At 35.8% G+C, this 22,139-nt stretch overlaps 1 protein-coding gene across 4 annotated transcripts; it reads left to right on the top strand.

Annotated features, from left to right (window-relative positions):
- Positions 1-8,260: 8,260 nt before the first annotated feature.
- LOC107625072 (large ribosomal RNA subunit accumulation protein YCED homolog 1, chloroplastic) lies at positions 8,261-12,081 on the top strand. 4 transcript variants are annotated; one of them, XM_016327637.3, is made up of 3 exons: positions 8,261-8,621; positions 10,122-10,697; positions 11,526-12,081. In XM_016327637.3, the coding sequence occupies exons 2-3, from the start codon at positions 10,147-10,149 to the stop codon at positions 11,938-11,940; spliced, it is 966 nt and encodes a 321-aa protein (XP_016183123.1). In that variant the 5' UTR covers positions 8,261-8,621; positions 10,122-10,146; the 3' UTR covers positions 11,941-12,081. The 4 variants fall into 4 exon arrangements, with proteins under 4 accessions (XP_016183123.1, XP_016183121.1, XP_020971235.1 ...); XM_016327635.3 differs by having other exon boundaries at positions 9,952-10,697; XM_021115576.2 differs by having other exon boundaries at positions 8,727-10,697.
- The last annotated feature ends 10,058 nt before the right edge of the window (positions 12,082-22,139 follow it).

Raw genomic sequence — 22,139 nt, 5'->3', positions numbered from 1 at the left:
AATTAAATTAATAAATTAATAAATCAGTAATTAAAACAATTCGATAATTAATTTGATTTTCAAAAAACCTTAAAAAAATCCATTTCTGCCATTTTTATAATGGACCGCATCATAGCTTCTTCTGCTTTAGCTTCAATGTCAAATCGAATTGACAAATGAGGAATTGGGCTTTGCCATTGAAGACCTAATTTGAGCTCCAATTTGTACCTATTTTAAAGTGTTCTCTACCCAAAATCAAAGAGCACTTCACCTCGAATAAAATCCAATCTACAAGACATTGATTTGTAGAGCTAAAATGACACAATGAAACTAGAGCTTCAATTTCACCTTATTTTTCAATTAAATTTGGTGTTCTTTTAATAAATCCAATCTTCAAATGATTATAAGACTAAACCACCAAAAGTAATCATGAAAGATTGATTCGCTGACAAAAGTAACCATGGAAGATCATATAACTCCTCAGATACCCACAATTGATTTGTTCTGTTTGTCAAAAATAGCCAAGTCTGATGTAGCCTTAGCAGAGTGGCATACATGGATTGTTTATGTTGACGATTACACGTGTTGGTAGGCATACGTGTATCATTTATGGTCAATTTGAACCCTAATTCTTCGTTCTTCTTAGTTAGAACCCAAGTTTTGTAGGGTAAAATTACACCCGAGCACAGGCATCCAAGGTAACTACAGGCGAAGAACCCTAATTCCTGAATTAATTTATGCTCATAGAATTTGAGCAATGTTAAGGAGAGAGGTAACTACAAGCGAAGGAAGCAGATTTTCAGGAGCTTCACATTCGAAGATGAAGAAGAAGAAAATTATGGATGGAAGATGTCACTGTGGTGAGTATGTTGTCTTGTTGGAATCTTTGACGGTACTAATCCTGGAAGATGGTTCATTCGTTGCCCCTTTTCGAAGGTATGAAACATTATTTATGATAATTAGACAAGTATAGGGTTCTTCTGCATCTCTGATATTTCGATTTTTTGGCTTCTGTAGAGTCGAGATTGCCATTATTTTGTTTGGGTTGATGAAATTGATGGGGGATGGCAAAGTTTGGCAAGGTGTTTGATTAGAAGACTCAATGAGCTTGAATGTGATGTTGCTAATCAAGATGTGACAATTGTTCCAACAAACCACAGGGAGAGAAATGTTAACATGGCCACGAAGGTTGAGAAGAAGATTGAAGATGAAATCAAAGCTATGAGAGTATGGCTTGTGTCCGTGTCTTGGGAGGTGGTGCTCCTTACACACACCCAAACTGCACCCTTAAGGTCTGTGCTTTTCCACTGCTTTGTGAAGTTGTGCCATATATGCATGGCACAATACCTATGCTGTGCCCCCGGTATAACATCTTCTAGAGCTGGAATAAGACCCTGAAAAAATGTATAAACACTTTGTAACTTCAGGTGACATGTTTATATGCAAAAAAATGTATAAACACTTTAAATATTGTACCTTTTGTTGATCTGACATAAACGTCCAATAGTTATTCCTCTGATCACCCAAATCATCTTGCAAAAAGTTGAAGGAACCATTTCCAGTTATTTTTGGTTTCCGAATCCACAATAGCATATGCGATGGGGTAAATGTGATTATTCGCATCTTGACTAACAGTCGTCAACAGTTGTCCACCATAGTATCCTCTCAAGAAGGTCCCATCCAAGTTAATAAACGGTCTGCATCCAGCAAGGAAGCCTTTCTACACGCATTTAGGCAAATATATATTCTTCTGAACAAGACAGTTGAATCTGGCATTGGTGGTGCATATATTCACAGTGGATCCTGGGTTGGTATTCAAAATTTCCATGGCATATTCTCGGTCTTGCATATTGTGCTCTCTCACTACCTTCAATTCTTTCTTTTGCCTTTGCCATCAATCTACAAATTTTTCTTTCACTCAACAAAACATCATACTCTTTCTTAAAGTAATCCTCAGCCTCTCAAACAGTCATCATTGGCTGCACCCTAATTTGCTGCTCCAACTCATCTACAACCCACTTTCCATTAGCAGACTGATTATGCACAACCCTGCAACAAGTATGCTCGTTCACAAATGTTTTCACCTGATAGCTCAAGGGATAATTTCTCTTAGCACAGTATATCTGCCAAGGACAGTTCTCATCCCAACACAACACCTTCACTCTTGTACTATCCACCCTTGGAAAAAAAATACTCCTCCATAAGTTGATATTAAACTTTCTCACCGCCCTCTTAAATTGCTCTAAAGATTCAAACTCTATACCTACTTCAAGCCTAACTTGTCCAACCGGTGCATCAGCATTACCTATGTAGTAGAAAAAATTGAAGCATATGATTATCAAAGGTATAATAAATAACATGGTGCACAAAATAGTTGTAGTGGATAATAACTGGTGTGCAATATAACAAGGATCATAACTTCCTTTGAATTTTGACTTAAATAATCATATATGAACAACACTCATTAGTTAATATTCATCATACAGTAATTTGCACACAACTATTCAATTCAGAAAAAAATTAAATTATTGTTCTAACTTCTAACTTACTAATAATCAAAGGAACACTGAAAAATATTAGTAAATACCTTGTAGGAAGACCTCTGGTTGTTCCTCATCTGAATCTGCACAACTTTGAAGCTCCTCAAACTTATAACAGTGTAATCCTGGTTCAGGGTCTGAATATTCTTTAGCCTCATCAATTGGCACAAAAATACTTGGAGCCTTATTAGTATCTCCGGAGTTCTTGTTGGGGCAGCATGAAAAGGTTGAGAACTAGAATTGTGTTGTGAATTTAAGGTATTTGTGGCTTCTTGTTGCTGTATGGGATTACTAGACCGTCTTATGGTTGTGGTGGGTTGGCTAAGAAAATTTCTGCCTTGTGATAATGATGTCCTTGCTTGTGTATTGGGCTGAGTGTTGGGTTGTATATTGAGATGTTGATTAAGTTGGCTATTGGGCCTGGTACCTGACTGTGTGGTGGGCTGGGCTTTGGGATGATCAATTGTGTTGGCCATCTTCGTAGCCTTCTTTTTCTAAGAGTTGGAGTCTTCTTTGCACAACTCTTTTTTCTCCCCTTTGAAGGAGATGCAACATTACCACCACCGTCTTCAACAACTTCTGGCAAGCTTATTGGGTGCTCAGTGTATATACAAATCCTACTATCATTCCTTAATGCAGCTTCATACATCTCTATTATGTCTTTATCACTCCTTAATAACTTTAAACCACCATTAAGCTCCATTCCAGGCACTAACCAATAGCATTTATTGATCATGGTGTATCCTATATCTCTAAGGAGGTCATTGATAAAAAACCTATTAAGAGTATCAACATTGACCCTTCGAATTTCAGATTTCTCTCCACCTACATACACAGTTTTTCCATCTTTTATTTTCTCAAATTTTTCTCTGTGATATATCTCCAAAGTGATATGTAATGTAGCCATCTACACAAAAGAATAAAAAAATCTACCATTAGTGGCAATCTCACAAACTCCAAGTTACTCAAATTCTAACCATCATGGTACCTAACTTCACTATCAATTTGGTTTCAAGAACAATAATTACCACAATATTCGAACCATAAAAAATTATACAGCTTAAATAGAGGAACAAGAATATAATGAAGTTACCACAAATCCAAATCCTATAAAAAATAACCACAACAACAGAACTAATTTTTTCACATTGAACAAACAACTCTTATAACTTAGAGGTTACAATCATCGAATGACTTAGTTCATAAAAGTATTACCTCATAGAGTCTTCAAGTGTGACAGAGTTCGCCTCTAAACACGGTCCGTTGGATAAGCAGCAACCTCCTTCTCCAATGTCGTCGCAGGAATGGAATCAGAGCACAATGGGATTACGCTAGAGAAAAAGAAGATGAAAAACTACTCTGTTAGGGCATGATTGATTTTGTGCTCAAAAGAGAGGGGTAATACCTCTTTCACTTCTTCTAATTTCAATGCTGGAAGGAATAATATTTTTTTAATAAACTAAATAAATGCAATTTAAAAAAAATTAATCCACGTAAGACATCTTTTTGCCACATTGCAATGGATGTGGACATATTATATAATTTAATAACATTTTATTAACGTTTGGTCACATTTGATAAACGAAGCAAATCTCAATTGTAGGTATTTGAGGAATTATCATCTTCCATGGTTACTTTAGTCAGCAAATCAATCTTTTGTAGTTATTTTTGATGGTTTAATCTGATTATAATTACAAAATAGTCCCAAAAAATTGTATCAATTTAGCCAATAAAACTTTGGATCTTTATTTGAGTGGAGTAATGATTCTTATTCTTGTTGCCCATTTGTTAATGGGATTGTTATTGGTGTTGGGGGTTGTGCTTTTTTTATTTAAATAAAAAAATTATTTATCAATATAAATCAAAATATAAAATTTATTAATTTGTACATTTAGTTTTATTTTTGCATTTATAATTTTATTAATTTGGAGTTGGGGGTTGTGCCTTTTTGCAAAAATTTATAATTTTTTTGTGCTAGCGAAAATGTAAGAAATTTTGAGTCTTTATTTTTGCTAATGTTTCAAACAAAAAAGCACCGAAAGTTATTTAATATTTTTGCAACTCCTGCAAGCGAAAATATGTGCATCTATCGCTGAGTGAGAATTGTAAAAAGAACGAATTTTTATGACAACTGGCTTTAGACATTCTCTCTCTCATATGTCATTTTTACCCAAAAATTATTTAAAGAAACACCACAAACACAACAATATAAGGGCAAATCATTGTTTTAAAATGTTTGGTTATCAATATTATTTAATTGTCCTATTTTAACATTCGTTTTAAAAATATCTTTATATAAATTGATCTCACTTAAAATGATTTAGTATAAGAGCATAGTAAAGCAACGAATCTAAAAAATTTTGATAGTGAAAGTAATATATATATATATATATATATATATATATATATATATATAATTTTATAATAAAAATATTATGTGTATATAAAAATTAGTTATTAAATTATTCATTAATTATTATATATTTGTATATAAATATATATATATATTGTTTAATTTATTTTTAATATGTATTTTTTATTTCAATATATATACATGTAGTTATTTTTTATGTAGTTATAACATGATTAGTTTTTAAAATATTTAATTTATAAATTAAAATACTAAAATAGTAATTTAAATAATAATATATAATTAAAAATTTTATTATTTACATTTCATATTTTAAAAAAATTAAGTAACTTTTTTTAATAATACAATCGAAATATCTCTCTTTTTATATAGAATAATACTACACATTCATGTTATATAGTTGTTACAGAAAAAAATTAAAACTAATATAAAAAAAAGATAAATAATACTCTTTCGAGTCGATTTCTAAAAAAAATACAAATTTTATTTAAATTGTGAATTGATCATTCTAATATTAATATGACATTTTTAAATTAGTTATGAAGTACCAAAAATAAAATAAAATATTATTATGGAGTCAAATTCAATAATTTAGTGGGGACAAATAAATATTATTATCATATACTATTTAAAATTTTCAAATTGTAGTGGAGCGCTTGCCCCCACAACGAGACACGTACGTCTGTTCCTGATAATAAATCATTTTAAATAAACCGATTTATTCTAAGAGTTCGTCACCATATAAATCGGTCGAATTAAAATGATTTAGTAGAAGACATAAAATTATACATAAATCAATTTAGGTTACACTGATTTTCTAATAGAAGAGTTGTACTAGGTGAATAGCTCAACTCTTGGTGGTACTAGTCCTCTCCATATAGATATAGTGAAACTATAACTCGTAATGTCCTCCGGGAGAGCCTGCAAAACCTGCACAAATGAGTTAGTAGAATATACTCCTAATTTATCAAATTTTTATACTATTCTGTGCTCCCTCTCACTTGTTAACCTGACAGATTGTAGAACCTCATGAAGTTGGTTAACTAATTCCAACTCCCATTGGAATAGTACCCTTCTCCAATGAAAGTTCCATATCCACTCTAACCCATCCTAGAACACACAATTTCCTATTACAGATCCGACTTGGTTTGAAACCGAAAAAAGTCTTGAGAATATATCATGCAACACACCACATGGTAGCCAATTATCTTCCTAAAAACAAATTCTTCTAACATCTCCTAACTCTAATAATAACCCTCTGACCATCTTATCTCTCACCTGCTGTTTTCTTATTCGCAACTGACAAATGTCCCTCCACAAACCACTGTTTTTAGGAACCGACTGACAAGAAAGAATGACATTTGGATTCAAGTCATTGTAAGAGCACACAATTTTCTTTCATAATGGGCAATCTTCCTTTGAAAACCACCACCACCACTTGAACAATAATGCTGTATTCCAGAGCACTGCATCGCCCACCCCTAAACTCCCGAAGCGTTTTGAAGCTTGCACAATTTTCTACCTCATCAAAGGTATCCCATCCCTTCTGTCCTTATTACTCCACAAGAACCTCATTTGCAAAGATATCAACTTATTTGTTACTGCTTTGGGCATCTTATATAAGCTAAGGTAGTAAACCGACAGACTATTAAGCACAGATTTGATGAGTACCAGCTTACCAGCTTTATTAATTGTTTTGGCTTTCCACAAATTGAGTTTTTCTTCTACTTTGTCTATAATAGGATTTCATGTCTTGACCAATCTCGGATTCGCTCCCAAAGAAATACCAAGATATTTGACTAGCAACGTTGCTTCTTTACACCCCCAACAAGCTACTTATAATTGCAGATGGTCTCCTCCTCCGGTGGGCAAAAAAGTATTGTGTCATCCGCAAATTGCAAGTGAGACAACTCAATATTGCCTTTTCCAACCAACAAAGGAGAAATTCTTCCATGTCTTACTACCTCTACTACCATTTTATGAATGACCTCAACAACAAGAACAAAAAGAAACGGAGAAAGAGGATCCCCTTATCGTAAGCCCCGTTCCATCTTAAAAGATTTAGAAGGCGAGCCATTTATCAAAAGTGATATAGACGTCGTGCACACACATTCCTTGATCCACCCTCGTTATCTTTGCCCAAAACCCATTTTCTGAAATATAATATCCACAAACTTCCACTTGACTCTATCGTAAGCTTTCTGGAAGTCCAGTTTGATTATTGCTAATTTCTTCTTTCTTTGCTTCAACCACTGCACAATTTCACACGCGATTAAAGTCCCATCATGAATCTTCTTCCCCTGCACAAATGCACTCTGAGTCTCCCCTACTAAGCCCGGCATTACCCTTCCCATTCTCCGTACCAACACTTTCAAAATGACTTTATATACACACCCTACCATGCTAATCGGCCGAAGATCTTTAATCTCCCTTGCTCCCACAAACTTCGGAGCCAGAGCTACCCATGTAACATTAGAATCTCTTGGTAGCTCAGCTAACTGAAAGAAATCCATGACAGCTGCAGTAAACTCAGGACCAATTTTCCCCCAACACTTCTTAATGAAGTTCATATTGTAGCCATCACAGCCAAGGGTCTTAGACGACTCGCAATCCCAAACTGCTTCCTTTATTTCGTCAGCCGAATGCATCCTCTCTAAGTCTGTAGCCTCATCTTCCTGTATCTTGTTAACTAGATCATCCCGAATACCTACCAAAGGTGACGCTTCCTGATGATACAAGTTCTTGTAAAAATCTCTTAATGCAATCTTAATCCTGACTTAATTCCTCACCAATCTGCCACTTATCGCCAACGCATCAATTTGATTACTCCATCTTCTTGCTGATGTTAAATTATGAAAATATCTAGTGTTCTTATCTATGTACTTAGTATGCCTTGACATCTACTTTCAATAAATTTTCTTTCTGACATATCAACACTTACAGAAGCTAACTAGAGCCTCCTTCTTTCTTAAGTTTTATCATTCACTGTATGTTTAAAAGCACATAGAGTACTCTTGACATAAAAGTGTGTCAAATTCATCATTATCTAATACAACTACATCTACATGAAAGATGAACTGAATTAAAGAACATTTTAAGAGTATTACTTTATTAGTTTTACTTTGAGAGTGGAATGAAAAAATTTTAACACATCAAAAGATTAAAAATAATTAACATTTACTTTATATTTTGGATAAATATTTTTTATAATGACTTTAATAAAATAATAAGTACCATAACTAAGATATTATAAGAATGAATTGAAAAAACATGCATCTCGAAAATGAATGTATCGATGATAATGAGAATGAAGCTCATTTAATGCCTGCGCTGGAGGCCTCATATAAGAAGTAATAGTAGTGTTGAAAAATGCCAACAAGGGAGAGAGAGAGAAAATGTGTGGGAACACAAAGTCCAACGGAAAATTGGGTAATAAAAGTAAAACCCACCCGGTCAGCCCCCCCACCCCTTCACTCACCCCTATCTGAAGCCCAAAACCCTAGCTTCCTCCTCAACGGTTCTGCCGCAGTGCCGCCGCCGTCCCTGTTGTCACCGCCGTCCGTGGCTTTCTCCTTCCCCCTTTCCGAACCCAAGCCCTCTCTTGTTGGCTGTAGCTCGGAACGTCGTCCCCAGCGTCCCTGACTTCTCTGTTCGAGGCTTGGAGCAGCTCGCCGTCGTGTCGCCGCTCGCCCTCCGTCTCTCCGTCGAAGGCTAGTGGCACTGCTTTCATGGTACTTGCTTGCAACCAACTCCTATATATGTATTGTGGAAAAGGCATTCTCTTTGGTACATTGTTTTATTTATGATATATATATGCTTTGGATTTGTTTTTTTAGGCGGATTCGTATACATCCAAAAGGGAATAAAGTAAACTGCTTGTCAATCTATTTGTCTGTTGGTGATAATGCTAATTTTCCTGCTGGTTGGAGCAAAATTTGTGAATCGATTAATGGAAAGGAAATCATTATTCAAATTTTGTGCTGCTGCTGTGTTTTTAATTTCTGAAAGTTTTATTGAAATTTGGTTGCTGCTAAACATGGAAATCTAATAATTAATGAAAATTTTGTGCTTCTGCTCATTGATTTTGTACTGCTGCTGTTTTTTCAATTTCTAAAATTTCTGTTGAAATTTTCTTGCTGTTGCAAAAAATAGAAATCAAATCATTATTGAAATTTTTTATTTTTGTTTATCTGTATTGATTTCAGGTTTAGTGTGGTTACTTTATGCTCTGTTTAGTCTCTTGTTAAGGGTGTTTTTGATTGGGTTTATCCTTTGAGAGCTGCTGTTAGTGTGGTTTGCAACAAGGTCTTGCGAATTTTGATGATTGATAAATCTTTATGTTGGCATTTAATATTTGATATTTCTTTTCACTATTTAACTTGAGTTTGTATTTTGATAAGATCATATGGATTTGGATGAGGACATTTTATGTAGTGTTTTAAATTTGGAAAATATTTTAATATTTATATTAGACTATAGTTATATTTTTGGATGTTTATTTATAATTTATTTATTATTTTATTCTAAAACGGTTCTTCCAGTTGAACCATTGGTTAGACCAGTTGGACCAGTGAATCAGTAACTAGAGCAGTTTGATGATCGGTCTGGTTTTCAGAACCTTGGATTTTTGTCGTTGATTGTTACTGTTTTAATACTTGATTATTGCTGTTTTAAAGTAGGTTTAATACTTGATTGATGCTGTTTTAATGTAGGTCTAATATTTGATTGTTATTCTTATTTAGTTGTTTTAATGTAGGTTTAATGCTAATTGAAATTTTCCTATTAGGTAGTTTTACATATTGATTGTTGTTATGTATTTTCTATTAATTTAGGTTTAACACTTTTTAATTGATTATTTTATATTGTTGATATATGTGGGACCGATTCAACCAACGATTTATCGGTTGAATTAGTGAACTAGTGAACTAGTAACCTGAACGGTTCGATCACCGGTTCGGTTCCGACAATTCACCCGGTTGTAAATTTCCCTTTTTATACCCATTTGCAACATTTAACGCTAATAATTACTTTCACTTGTTGTCTATCCTTCTTCTTTATCAGAATACAGTTCCTGTCAACTGTAGCTGCTTTACATAAGCACAAATATTGTGAGTCAGTATACTGCAAAATTATTTGGGAAGAAATAGCTACTGAATGCTGATATAGCCTTACGTAGAAACTATTGCTTTTGCATAATTGTTGGAATTTCAAATCAGAGTTTGATTTTTTAGGTTTATCAATCATTGGAACCTGAAAATGTCACTTCTTATCCCCTCATCCTCTGCAGTCCCTTTACAATTTTCTCAATGGAAGACTTGTAATGTAAACTCCCAGCATAAAATTGCATATGTTTCCTTCACCCCTTTTTGGAATAAACTGGTTTCAAATAGTAAAACCAGACATTTATATACAAACTGTAGAATTGAACCAAATGTGCTGCATAAGTATACTGCTAAATGCAAGGGACTTGATGATTTTGAGTCATTTATTGATGAGTCTATGGATTGGGATGATGATGATGAAGTTGAATCTACTGGGTCACCATGGGAAGGTGCTGTTATATATAAGAGAAACGCATCAATTTCACATGTGGAGTACTGCACTACCTTGGAGAGTTTAGGTCTAGGAAATCTTTCCACAGATTTATCGAAAAATAGGGCTTCTGTCATGGGATTGCGGGTCACAAAAGCCGTGAAGGACTATCCTAATGGAACTCCTGTTCAGATCTCAATAGATGTGAATAGGAAGAAGAAAAAATTGAGGCTTGATGGGATCATAAAAACTGTCATTGGTCTTCTTTGCAGTAGGTACTACCCTTGTGACTTTGCTCATTAACATGTCTGAAATTTTCTTTGCATTCATTATGCTGTGGTTTAATCTGTGCTTTTATATAGTGAAGTTATAACAACATAGTAATCGTTATCCTGATCATGGTTTATAAATTGTTTAACTCCATCTAAGTATGCCATAGAAGATGAACCTGTTGAGACAATTTTGCTTAAACAAAGTAATTGATTGCTATATGCAGCTGGCCGAGCTGGTTTGCATAAGATTTGCAGGCCAGTAAGTTTAATCAGCTGCTAGATTCAAAGAGGGCGCTGTTACCAGCTCTTTACTGCTAAAGTCTGCGTGGTACAAGATAGATTGCTCCCTACATTTTAAAAGGAAAAAGAGAAAATAATGGCAACATAAGTATCTTATTTATTTATTTATTTTTAAGGGATGTCATAAGTGTATCTTTATATATTATTCTGTTTGTCTTATAAAGATTCAAGTGTGGGAGGTAAGCACAGAAGTTGGTGTATCCTCTCCGCTCCACTATTTCATTGATTGAGCTAACTACTGAAGTAGAACAGGTTCTAGGTGACTACTAAGGTAGTAGAATTTTTTTGCAAGCATTAATAATACATATCATCATTGCTAGTAGTAAAATACAATTATTGGTTTTCTTTCCACTTATGGCTAACCATCTTTCCCCTCATCAATAACAGAACAGAACAAATATGATTGGTGTGTTTTGTGAAAAATATATATATATTTTTTATCCCCTAATAAGCATTCCTTTATCCATCTCAGTTGTTTTTATTGTTCTTTTCAATTTAACAACTTTGTTTCAATATCATTCTCTGTTGAAGGTGTGGCATGCCATCTGCTGAGTGTATATTCTCCGAGTTCTCTCTTTTACTCACTGAAGAACCCATTGAAGAACCAGAGACTATTGATCTGGGTGTTATTTATGGGGAAGACATATATACAGCCTTTGGAAACAGTGGTGAGGATGTCGATGAGGACAATGATGCCCTAATCGATTTGGACGATAGGCTGCATTTTCCCCTGGAAGACAAAGAAATCGACATTTCAAAGAACATAAGAGACATGGTGCATCTTGAGATTACCATGAATTCAGTTTGTGATCCTGGGTGCAAAGGCATTTGCATGAAATGTGGCCAAAACTTAAACACCGACGATTGTAATTGTAACCAGGAGGAAGTGAAAGATAAAAAAGGCTTTGGCCCTCTTGGAAATTTAAAAGAGCAGATGCAGTTGTAACATATGTACAGGTTCATTAGGCTGAACCATGTAATAATATTTTTCAAATAGATATTAATGTGCTAGTCGGTACAGTGGTACACAACGATAAAAGAGTAATGAATTTAATTCTTATACAGGCCAAAATTAATTCTCACACAATATTCGACATTATTCTAAGCATTTTTCTTTTATATTGGGTTGATAGTAATATTTTTTTAGATTGTGAATTGTTGGAGAGCTTTGTTTTGAAAAGATTAAAAAAATTTGAAATATATAAATTGGACCTTCCATTTTAGTTTTTTTTATTTGTTTTTGGTAGGTGGATTTGACAACTCCTAATCCTAGGAATCCCAATAAATTAGACAATCCCCAATTGGACAATCTCCAATCTTAAGTATACACCTTCCATTTTAGTTCAAACACCAAAAATTACAATGTTAGATATATCATTCATTTCACTTCTACAGTGAAAAAAATTAGCCTATTGTTGGAATAGGAAATCTAAGGCCTCGTCAATAATAATCCATGACCTAAACCTTGCCCTTTAAATAACAAAGATGATTAAGATGGATGTCGGGATATATATCATAAATATATTGTGGGCTATTATGTTTTTGATGGGTGTCTTGCAATTCCTTTCTCTTTGTTGGTGCCCAAATTAAAAACCTCGGGGAATCTTATCACCCAAATATATACGAATTTCGAATACGTAAAATATTACTAATATGTTCATATATAATTTTTTTTTCCAATTGAAAGAGTAGCAAAACATAATTTTGTTACGTCAAATCCTAAAAAACTCCTTCGTTGTCTGATCTGCTACCATTTTGTTTCGGCATCACACCAGGAAAAAGGCTCGCGGGATGATTTGTGAACTCGTGATCATAGACGATGTAGAATTCTTGTTCCACGGCCTACCCACCCTTTTGCAGCACAACATAGTTGAAATTAATACATAACACATAAATACATAATCAATTTCGCTAGGTAGACAACAGGAATTATGAACAACGTGAACAACAGGTTGCATCTGCAGGTCCAATAACACCTTTACTTATGAACTTTGTTAGGTAGACAATAATTTTTGTGAACAATAGACTCTAAAATTGGTCCAATAAAGTAAAAACACATTACACCCCTAAATTACCCACCTAAATTTTAATATTAGGATCACCTAGTGAATTAAACATCAAATATATCTATTGTTCATATTGTTTAGTATTTTTATTGTCTACATATACTTTTCCTTTACTTATTTTCACCTTTACCTATCATAAATCCTAGTTTCACCACAACCATTCCACCGCCGCAGTCCCTTATGACGATGCTCATCGCCGCCTCCCCTTTGGCGCTGCTCACTGTCGCCGGCACAAAGCTTCTTAGCGTTACATTTGCTCGCCGCACCACAACGAAGTCACCTTCCCCTTTTCTGTTCCGTCACTGCCCCGACGCACCTTTGCCCAGCATCCTCCCCAACGCCACATCCCTGCCCAGCGTGGTCGCTGCCGCAGCCTCGAACCAGCGCTGATCATCCTTCCTGCCGCACGTTTTCAATGGCTAAATCCGACCCGGTCCATCACTGCACCACCAACATCCCTACCATGAGTCATTTGTGTTTTTATCGCATTCGTACATGTTTTTTTTTCAAACCATACATTGGAGGGAGAAGAAATTGAGGGTTTCTTTGAGTGGTGTTTAATAATGAACATCCACATCTTAGTGAAAAGAACCATTTGCATACATAGTAAAATGAACATCCTGCGGAGTATATGCATGCAAAACCAAGCAAATCAAGTAAAATGCCAATGGTATACCCAAATAAACATTCTGTTTTGTGGATTTTTAGCAAATCGATGGTGGTTCGATATCTAGTGGTCTGAGAGCAAAACCTACTCCTCTTTGCAGGTACCAATTTTCTAAAAGTGCATCAAAGTATCTTCGATTAGACGAGTATTGAGAGTAAAGATAAATTAAAATTTGTAGAACAATAAAAGAAACGAAAAGATGAAGTTTTTGAAAAAGAAGATGTACTGAAATCATAAAGAATTGCGTTTGAAATTAAAAGAAAGCAATAAAATGCCTTCGACTGAGTCAAAGATCTTTGACTTAAAAATTAAAAATGCAGAAATGTAAATTGGACATTGAAGATAAAGAGTATTTGAAAGATAAATTTGCTTGAAAAATAAAGTTTACAAGAAGATAAATTAAAAGAATGAAAACATGGAAGGAATCCTACAGAAAAAAGTTACTCGATCGCAGACTCAAGGATTCTCTAGGATGTGAGTGTGCTTGAGTGTTTTTCTGAGTTAAAGTTCCAACCCTTATTCCCTAAAACTTTCTAGTATTTATAATCTACTTTTGTAACTGACAATTAATTACAGAACCATAGACTTGAATGCACACTCCTTGTTAACCATTCCCGCTCTTTTGCCTATAAACGTTACCCATGATTCCCTCATGTGATGGAAGCCTTTAACTTCTCCACTATCATAGTTGTTCGATCCACTTATTCGAATATCTTGTTCGATTACCGATCTCGAATATCTGTGCGTGTACCCTTTCGACAACTACTTATATTTTTGACTGTTTCTTTGCTTCGAATCAACGCACCTTAATCGAAAATATTTTTCAATTAACACATTCATTTTAGAATGAAAAGAACTATCCGCATATATAGTAAAAATGAACATCCGACTTAGTTGATAAGAAACAAGTAACGAGACAGCAGCTGCGGGGGGTGGGATTGCGATATAGCAGCGGCGGCAGTGGCACAGAATTGCAAGAGAGGGATTGCAGCAAAAATAAAAAAAATATATTCAAAATTATGATTAAACATAATTAATTCAAAATTTGATTTTTAAATTAAAATTAACTTTTCTTTTATTATGATTAAACCTAATTAATTCAAAATTTAATTTTTAAAATTAAAATTAATTTTTTCTATTTTAACTTATTGTTTATGTTGTTAAGAAAAAGTGTTGTTCTACTATACTTTTTCATACATGTAAAATCTCAAAAATTAATAAATAATTTAATGTAACACTCTACAACACAGAACTTTACGCCTAGGTCGTAAATCAAAGGTGGTGAGCTGCCACGACCTTTAAAAACAAAATTACAGCCATAGATATATATGAAGAATAGTTTAACTAAGAGTCTTGAAAGAAAAGGTGAACAAAGCAAGACTGAAAATGCGTCACACTTGAAAGGCGTTAAGATGGAAGGCTTATACAGAAAACCAAAGAGGCATACATATAACTAGAGTTCCAAAAGATAGTTACATAGTCAAATTCTAGACTCGACCTGTGAAGTAAAGGCTGGCTAGAATATATATATATAACAAATACAAATCCTAGTTCTCCAAAGTCATGCTCTAAGAGGGACAAAACATGTTTTATACAAAAGCAGAGAAAGTACACATATATAACTAAATACATAATATAAAAAGCCCAAAATGTATATCTTCGCTCCCAAAGAGTCTCCAACACGCTTAGCAAGGTGTCTCACGTCTTGCATCAGAAAAATAACAACACGTATGGAATGAGAAATCCAAGGTTTCCAGCATGGTAACAGTGCCCAATAGATAAGATATAATGCTCTATGAAGTCGAAGGCAATCCTAAACTTCTACAACCCATATCAAAATCTAGAGTTTTCACTAAACAAGAAATATGGTAACTCTACCTAGGGATTCTAATCTATCCCTTCAAGTTCAGTTCTCTATAAACCTCCCAATCACTAATTGTAACAACCCTCAACTCTCCTCCACCGCCTGAGGGATCTCTCAAGGTCAAATACATACAAAGCATACAAGTAATACACAATTAATTGAACAGATATGCCATTTAAGTCATGTAGCACATAAATACAAATAATCAATTAGGCAAGTCAAAACATGCATACTCAAACAAATCATACAAATGCGCATGATGCATGTCTTCCCAATGGCTGATGATATCATCTGTCAGTTATCCAGCCAAATCCAACATGTCCGGTAGCGAACCCTGGACAATCCCAGCAGCACGTAATCTCAAAAGCATATGCATATATAAATATTCAATCATTCATCGCGCAGGCCGGGTCAAGGGAACCTCAAATCTCAACTTAGAACCAGTGGGGGTAAGTCACTGCGTTTGCCCAGAAAGACTAAGATCAATTGTAATTACCAACTTGGAGCAAGTGGTTTGACTACTGCATCTACCCAGGAAGCTCAAAATCATCTCAACCTGGAGCAAATAGGGTAAACCACACCCTTGCATCTACCCAAGGAGCCTCAACCAACCAACCTAGAGCAAGTGGGGTGAACCACAACCCTTGCATCTACCCAGGAGGTACGTTCTCATATGTCCAAGAGGTACGTTCTCAATTCTCATATGTCCAAGAAAAAAAAAGGGATTGATGAGTGGATATTTTATACGCTTTTTGGTGATATTTTCATGTAGTTTTTAGTATGTTTTAGTTACTTTTTATTATATTTTTATTAGTTTTTATGCAAAAATCATATTTCTAGACTTTACTATGAGTTTGTGTGTTTTTCTATAATTTCAGGTATTTTCTGGCTGAAATTGAGGGACCTGAGAAAAAATCTGATTCAGAGGCTGAGAAAGGACTGCAGATGCTGTTAGATTCTGACCTCCCTGCACTCGAAACGGATTTTCTGAAGTTACAGAAGTCCAATTGATGCGCTCTCAATTGCGTTAGAAAGTAGACATCTTGGGCTTTCCAAAAATATATAATAGTCTATACTTGATCCGAGATTTGGTAGCGCAAACTTGCGTTTAAACGCCAGCTCCTTACCCTTTAACGCCAGAACTGGCATAAAAGTTGGAGTTAAACGCCCAAACTGGCACAAAAGCTGGAGTTCAATGCTAGAAATAGCTTATGCACGTGAAAGCTTCAGTGCTCAGCCCAAACACACACCAAGTGGGTCCCGGAAGCGGATTTCTGCACTATCTATCTTAGCTTACTCATTTTCTGTAAACCTAGGTTACTAGTTGAGTATAAAAACTACTTTTAGAGATTTATTTTGAACCTCATGACATTTTTACATCTGAATTTTGTATCTTCTACGGCATGAGTCTCTAAACTCCATGGTTGGGGGTGAGGAGCTCTGCCGTTCTCGATGGATTAATGCAATTACTACTGTTTTCCATTCAATCACGCTTGTTTCTATTCTAAGATATTCACTCGCACTTCAACATGATGAATGTGATGATCCGTGACAGTCATCACCATTCTCAACCTATGAACGCGTGCCTGACAACCACTTCCGTTCTACCTTAGATTGAGTGTGTATCTCTTTGGTTCCTGGTTCGCAAGTTTGATTGACTCTCTTGACAACAGAGCATTCAAATCTGTGAGATCAGAGTCTTCGTAGTATAAGCTAGAATCAATTGGCAGCATTCTTGAGATTCGGAAAGTCTAAACCTTGTCTGTGGTATTTCGAGTAGGATCCAGGAAGGGATGACTGTGACGAGCTTCAAACTCACAAATGTTGGGCGCAGTGACAGTGTGCAAAAGGATCAATGAATCTTATTCCAACACTAGTGAGAACCGACAGATGATTAGCCCTACGAAACCCGTAGCTGGACCATTTTCACTGAGAGGACGGATGGTAGCCATTGACAACGGTGATCCACCAACATACAGCTTGCCATGGAAGGAGCCTTGCGTGCGTGAAGAAGAAGACAGTAGGAAAGCAGAGATTCAGAAGACAGAGCATCTCTAAAACCTCAACCTGTTCTCCATTACTGCATAATAAGTATTATTTAATCCATGTTCTTTTACTCATTCCAATTAAAACTGAGAATTATTATTGATATCCTGGCTAAGAATTACAAGATAACCATAGCTTGCTTCAAGACGACAATCTCCGTGGGATCGACCTTACTCACGTAAGGTATTACTTGGACGACCCAATGCACTTGTTGGTTAGTTGTGAGAAATTGCAAAAGTGTGATTGTGATTTCGTGCACCAAGTTTTTGGCGTCGTTGCCAGGGATTGTTCAAATTTGGACAACTGACGGTTCATCTTGTTACTTAGATTAGGAAAAATTGTCTTTTTGTTAGTTTAGAGTCTTTTTTATTTTCTTTTCAAAAAAAAATTCAAAAATCTTTTTTTCTTTATTAATTTCTTTTCCTTGAGTCTAGTTTCATGTTTTAAGTTTGGTGTCTTTTATTGCTCTTTATCTTATACATTTTCGAATTATTAGTGTTCAAGGTATAAAAATTTTTAAGTTTGGTGTCCTTTGTATTTTTATTTTCTTAAAAATTTTCAAAATTTGTTCTTGGTGTTCATCTTGATCTTTAAAGTGTTCTTGGTGTTCATCTTGACATTCAAAGTTTTCTTGTTTGTTTCCCTTGTTTTGATCTAAAAATTTTAAGTTTGGTGTCATTTTGTTGTTTTTCTCTTTCCTCATAAAATTCATATATATATATATATATATATATATATATATATATATATATATATATATATATATATATATATATATATCTTTTTCTTTAATTGCTCATAATTTTCGAATTCATTAGGTTGATTTGGTCAAAATTTTTAAAATCATATCTTTTTCAAAACTTTCTAACCACTTTCTCTCTCCTCATTTTTTTCGAAAATCCTCACCCAAAAATTTTTCAAATCTTTTCAATTAATTAATTATTTTAGTCTTCAATTTTCTTTTATTTTTGAAAAAAAAAATAATAATAATAAATAATTCTTTGTTTACAATCTACATCATCTCCCTTTCTCCATCATGGACCTAAGTGGAAATGAACAGTCCCAAAGGACTTTGGGGTCATATGCTAACCCCATTGCTGCTTCATATGGGGGTAGTATCTGTATACCCCCCATCAAAGCCAGCAACTTTGAGCTAAACCCCCAGCTCATTATCATGGTGCAGCAAAATTGCTAGTATTCCGGTCTTCCACAGGAAGAACCTACTGAGTTTCTGGCACAGTTCTTACAAATTGCTGACACAGTACGTGATAAGAAAGTAGATCAGGATGTCTACAGACTATTACTGTTTTCATTTGCTGTGAAAGATCAAGCTAAGAGGTGGTTAAATAACCAACCCACAGCAAGCATAAGGACGTGGAAACAGCTATTAGAAAAGTTTTTAAATCAATATTTCCCTCCAAAAAGGATGACACAGCTAATGCTGGACATCCAAAATCCCTTTGAGGACAGTAAGAGCTCAGAGAGGAATAATTCTGGCATTCAAACGCCAGAAAAGAGTGAAAAACTGGCGTTAAACGCCCAATCTATGTCCACTTCTGGCGTTCAAACGCCAGAAAAGGGTGGGAATCTGGCGTTAAACGCCCAATCCATGTCCAGTTCTGGCGTTCAAACGCCAGAAAAGGGTAGGAATCTGGCGTTAAACGCCCATCCATCCCCCTATCTTGGCGTTCAAACGCCAATGAGGGATCAGACATCTGCAAGTGCTGATAATAACTCCCTCAAGAAGGCTTCTCAACCTGCCTCTGTAGGAAATAAACCTACAGCAACTAAGGTTGAAGAATATAAAGCCAAAATGCCTTATCCTCAGAAACTCCACCAAGCGGAACAGCATAAACAATTTGCCCGCTTTGCAAACTATCTCAGAACTCTCGAAATAAAGATTCCGTTTGCAGAGGCACTTGAGCAAATACCCTCTTATGCTAAGTTCATGAAAGAGATCTTAAGTCATAAGAAAGATTGGAGAGAAACTGAAAAAGTTTTTCTCACTGAAGAATGCAGTGCAGTCATTCTAACAACCTTACCAGAGAAGCTTAAGGATCCCGGAAGATTTATGATACCATGCACATTAGAGGGTACTTGTACCAAGACAGCTCTATGTGACCTTGGGGCAAGTATCAACCTAATCCCTGCATCCACTATCAGAAAGCTTGGCTTGACTGAAGAGGTCAAACCAACCCGGATATGTCTTCAACTTACTGATGGCTCCATTAAATATCCATCAGGCGTAATTGAGGACATGATTGTCAAGGTTGGTTCATTTGCCTTTCCCACTGACTTTGTAGTGCTGGAAATGGAGGAGCACAAAAGTGTAACTCTCATTCTAGGAAGACCTTTCCTAGCAACTGGACGAACTCTCATTGACGTCCAAAAAGGGGAGGTGACCCTGAGAGTCAATGAGGATGAGTACAAGTTGAATGCTGTCAAAGCTATGCAGCATCCAGACACATCAAGAGACTGCATGAGAGTTGATATTATTGACTCCTTAGTGGAAGAGATCAATATGGCTGAGAGTCTCGAATCAGAGCTAGAGGACATCTTTAAAGATGTTCAGCCTGATCTGGAGGAACCAGAGGAAACAGAAAAGCCTCTGAAAACTCTTCAGGAAGAGGATAAGCCTCCTAAACCCGAGCTCAAACCACTATCACCATCCCTGAAATATGCGTTTCTGGGAGAGGATGGCACTTTTCCTGTGATCATAAGCTCTGCCTTAGAACCACAGGAAGATAAAGCACTACTTCAGGTGCTAAGGACACACAAGACAGCTCTTGGGTAGTCCATAAGTGACCTTAAGAGAATTAGCCTAACCAGATGCATGCACAAGATCCTATTAGAGGATGATGCTAAGCTAGTGGTCCAACCACAAAGGCGGCTAAATCCAGCCATGAAGGAGGTGGTACAGAAAGAGGTCACTAAATTACTAGAGGCTGGGATTATTTATCCTATTTCTGGTAGTCCCTGGGTGAGCCCTGTCCAAGTTGTACCCAAAAAGGGAGGCATGACAGTGGTTCACAATGAAAAGAATGAACTTGTTCCTACAAGAACAGTTACAGGATGGCGTATGTGTATTGACTACAGAAGGCTCAATATGGCCACCAGAAAGGATCATTTCCTTTACCATTCATAGACCAGATGCTAGAAAGACTAGCAGGTCATGACTATTACTGCTTTTTGGATGGCTATTCAGGTTATAACCAAATTGTAGTAGATCCTCAGGATTAAGAGAAAACAGCATTCACATGTCCATCTGGAGTATTTGCCTACAGAAGGATGTCTTTTGGTCTGTGCAATGCACCTGCAACCTTTCAGAGATGCATGCTCTCTATTTTCTCTGATATAGTGGAAAAATTTCTGGAAGTCTTCATGGATGACTTCTCAGTATTTGGAGACTCATTCAGCTCCTGTCTTGATCATCTAGCACTTTTTCTAAAAAGGTGCCAAGAGACTAACCTGGTTTTAAACTGGGAAAAATATCACTTTATGGTGACTGAAGGAATTGTCCTTGGGCATAAAATTTCAAACAAAGGAATAGAGGTGGATCAAGCTACGGTAGAGGTAATTGAAAAATTACCACCACCCACCAATGTTAAGGCAATCAGAAGCTTTTTGGGACATGTAGGATTCTACAGGAGGTTTATAAAGGATTTTTCAAGAATCGCAAAACCTCTGAGACTCTGAAGGCTAAATTGGTCATAGCACCAGTCATTTCTGTACCAGACTGGACATTACCATTCGAATTAATGTGTGATGCCAGTGACCATGCTATTGGTGCAGTATTGGGACAAAGGCATAACAAGCTTCTGCACATCATTTACTATGCCAGTCGTGTTCTAAATGACGTACAGAAAAATTACACAACCACAGAAAAAGAGATGCTTGTAGTGGTTTATGCCATTGACAAGTTTAGATCCTATTTAGTAAGATCAAAAGTGATTGTGTACACTGACCATGCTGCTCTCAAATATCTACTCACAAAGCAGGATTCAAAACCCAGGCTCATAAGATGGGTGTTGCTTCTGCAAGAGTTTGATATAGAAATAAGTGATAGAAAAGGGACAGAGAACCAAGTAGCTGATCACCTGTCCCGGATAGAACCAGTAGCAGGGGCGTCTCTTCCCCTAACTGAGATCTCTAAAACCTTTCCGGATGAGCAACTCTTTGCTATTCAGGAAATACCATGGTTTGCAGACATTGCAAACTATAAGGCTGTGAGATTCATACCCAAAGAGTACAGTAGACAGCAAACAAAAAAAATTAATTTCTGATGCAAAGTACTACTTGTGGGATGAACCATATCTCTTTAAGAGATGTGTAGACAGAATGATCTACAGATGCGTGCCTAGAGAAGAGGCATAGAAGATCCTATGGCATTGCCATGGATCACAATATAGAGTACATTTCGGAGGTGAGCGAACAGCCACAAAAGTTCTCCAATGTGGCTTCTATTGGCTTACCCTCTATAGAGACTCCCGAGAGTTTGTACA

The sequence above is a fragment of the Arachis ipaensis genome, chromosome B2 (genome assembly GCF_059453495.1).
Source record: "Arachis ipaensis isolate K30076 ecotype BB chromosome B2, ASM5945349v1, whole genome shotgun sequence".
Lineage (NCBI taxonomy): Eukaryota > Viridiplantae > Streptophyta > Magnoliopsida > Fabales > Fabaceae > Arachis > Arachis ipaensis.
This window is presented reverse-complemented; position numbering and strand designations above follow the sequence as displayed.